Source organism: Frankliniella occidentalis, unplaced genomic scaffold, assembly GCF_000697945.3.
Source record: "Frankliniella occidentalis isolate FOCC.00 unplaced genomic scaffold, Focc_3.1 Scaffold1, whole genome shotgun sequence".
In the NCBI taxonomy this organism is placed as follows: Eukaryota; Metazoa; Arthropoda; class Insecta; order Thysanoptera; family Thripidae; genus Frankliniella; species Frankliniella occidentalis.
Window position 1 is genome coordinate 732,919 of NW_026267131.1, and position 2,990 is coordinate 735,908.

At 55.5% G+C, this 2,990-nt stretch overlaps 1 protein-coding gene across 2 annotated transcripts in view; it reads right to left on the reverse strand.

Annotated features, from left to right (window-relative positions):
• LOC113213496 (delta-sarcoglycan) overlaps positions 1-2,990 on the reverse strand; it is an 83,726-nt gene that overhangs the window by 11,136 nt on the left and 69,600 nt on the right. For both annotated transcript variants that reach the window (XM_052272039.1, XM_052272006.1), the window contains one exon: positions 1,169-1,346. In XM_052272039.1, the coding sequence (XP_052127999.1) occupies positions 1,169-1,346 (178 nt within the window). The remainder of the gene's footprint in view (positions 1-1,168; positions 1,347-2,990) is intronic.

Genomic DNA, 2,990 nt, shown 5'->3' on the forward strand with positions numbered 1-2,990 from the left:
GGGGGCACTGACGGCCGGTGCTGGTAGCGCCCGGGCCGAGGCGAGGCACAGACCAGCAGCGGCAATTAGGCTCGTATCGGTCGATCAGTCCGCTCGGTCGGTCCAGCAGCACCGACCCGAGAGAGCGTGAGGAGAGAGGTGTCGGGCTCGACTCTCGACAGCCGGCTTGTTGCTGCCGGGCTCGAGCAACTTGCTAAGGACAAGAATCAAGGAAAGGATGTCATTTATTTTTATTTTTCATTTTATTTCTGTATTTTTGGTCCGGTTTGGTGTGTTGGGATGGACCGCCCTCCTCGACGGACGCCTTTCCTTTCCTGCTTACACAAAAGTGCGCCGACCCTTCTCAGGCCCCTATCTGCCATACTCGGTTCGGGGTGGCAAATATGCAAAATTATGTTTTGTTTGCGTGTCTGGCGCGGCATGGTGGCCAAGGCCGAGGCGTTGAAGGAAGCGCTGCCGTTAGCGATCAGTATGGAACTTTACAAAAAAAAGTTGCTTTGGGATTTGAGAAATGCAAATTGTGTGCATAGTTCACGTATGGTTAAAAAAAATTCTTCATCTACGAACCCCATTACCTTTACACCATTTCTCAAACCCAAATTTTGAGCAGCAAGTTTACGCATACATTTGCATTTTTCCCTGAGTAAAATTTTATGGGAGAGTAAGTTCTCTTTGAGAAGGAGACCTCGAGCGGCGGCGCCGCCTCGTGTGGGGAGTGCGATATGTTTGAGTCGAGGAGATCAGAGCGGCCCAGGGCGAGGTAAGAAGGGAGGGATGAATTGTGGCGGAGACGATTGTGGGTGCGAGGGAGACGAATGGCGACAGGCAAGCATGCGTGGGGGAGCGAGATAGAGAGAGAGAGGAGGTGAGACATTGCACGCCGGCCAGTGACCCCCTACCACCTTCCCCTTCTTCGCAGCCGCTAGCTTCGCCAACGCCAACTACATTGGCAATAAAGATTTGTTTTCGAAACCTCACAGAAATGCCTAGGAAATGTAGATGTTTCGAAAACATTCCTTGTTATTTCCTGGTTTGAAAACTATTGCGTAATAAAAATGTAATCTAATTTTTTCTAGCAGTTCTATGGAAGAGGGACTATACCTATCCCCCTGTTTATTTGAAAGACGTCGAGCAACAAGACTACAGTCATTGCACGGCGAACACTCACCGAGGAGAACTCCATGACCTTGAGGACCCAGAGCGTGAGCGCCAGGTTGACGATGACCATGACGAGCAGCGCCAGGATGAGGAGGTAGAGGCAGCGCTTGCGCCAGCCGTAGATGCCCACGTGGAAGTTGTGGTGCGTCGCGGTCCAGTCAGCGGACACGCTCTCGCCGCGCTGCGTCCTGCGGCGGGGCCGGACGGGGCAGACATTCACATCGTCAGCACAAGTTGTCATTTAGCAAGAACATAATATTTGATGGAATAAACCATTCCGGACAAGCTGAAACAAGGAAGAAGATTCGAGGAACAAGGAAACAGAAATCACCATGCAGTAAAATGGTGACTTTCGCTTTCTTGCTTCCCCCGCATGCATGCATGCATCTTTTCCTCAGCTTTACCAGAATGGTTTAGTCGAAAAAAAAAAAAAAACGAACAAAAAACCCAACAAAAACAATCACAGCTTTTACAGCGACGGTACATGTTTTGGTCTGTGTAATGAATTTAATGCACGAGCTAAAAGCACAATTACGAGGGTGCATTGATAAAAGTTTAGTGCAGATTTGCAGGCAGCGCAACTCGGACGATTTTATTTTTATTTTTCGATGTGGGAGCCAGGGCCCCCTCCCGCCCCGCCGCCCGCGGTCCCATAAGAATACAACAAGGGGCCCCCGCCCGGCGCGGCCCGGCGTTACGCCGTGTAGGGACGGTATCTTTTGTTCTCCGGCCTGACGTGTGTAACATGCTGCTCCGGGACTGACAGCCCCCGCCGCTGACCCCAGCCGGAGCCCGGAGCCGAGGGGGTTGAGGTGAGTTCGAACGTGCGCTCTCGCCGGACCGGGGGTCTGCTCTGAGGCTTTACAATGCTCCCGGCTCCGGCCGGGCCTGGCCGAGAGGGGGGGGGGGCAGGGACTAGAGAGAGAACTGACCAACAAACGCGCCCCCAAAGCGGCCGGGCCTGGGCCGATCTAAGCTGAGCCCCAGCCCCGCCGGCCTGTATTTCCCCGGAGGCACCCCTCCTCCTCCCCTCCCGCGCCGCAGCCAACCCCTCCCCCGCCGCTCGAGCCGCACTCCATACAGGGGCTCTACTGTGCAGCGGACCACCACTTGGCGCGTTAGCGCGCCGGCGATCGAGGCCCACCGGAGAGACACCGAGGGAGAAGCGTGTGTGGTGTGATAGAGAGAGAGAGAGAGAGAGAGAGAGAGGGAGAGGGGGAGAGAGAGAGCTGCCAATTCTTGGCAGTGTAATAATATCTGTCAAAGTTCCAAAGGCTAGAGAAGGGGCGGAGGACGCGATAAAGAAAATTGGAACGGGTCCTATTCTATGAAGACCACCCTCCTTGCGGCTCTGCGGTCAGCTCCACCTCCGCCCATGCTATATGGCACAGCAGAAGTGCTGAGGGGATGTGTGGGACGGTCACTTCTTGTTCTTCCGTTCCTTTTGGTCGCGCTCATCTCCACCGAACAGTTTTGTCTACATTTTTCATGTCACCGATTACGTTCGCGCACGGCCGTGCCTCCACTCGCAATTGAATCACCCCTCCCTCCCCTCTTCGCGCCCGGGGAGAGAGAAAGAGAGCCCCCTGGAGAGCAAACGCGCGCGCGTGGCTCTCCCCGCTTCGAGCTGAAATATTTGTGCCGCGCGTTTGATGCGACTCCTGCCACAGCCGCACGCGTCTCGGCCGCCGGCCGCGCGGCTTTAGCGGGGCATCTGGGCCACACCACCTGGCTCCCCCTCCACTCCTAATGGGTCGTGATGAAGGCCTTCCCTCAGCTCAACACGTAGCTCCCGCCCTATCTACCGCCAACGCCTACTCACTCCGCCCCCC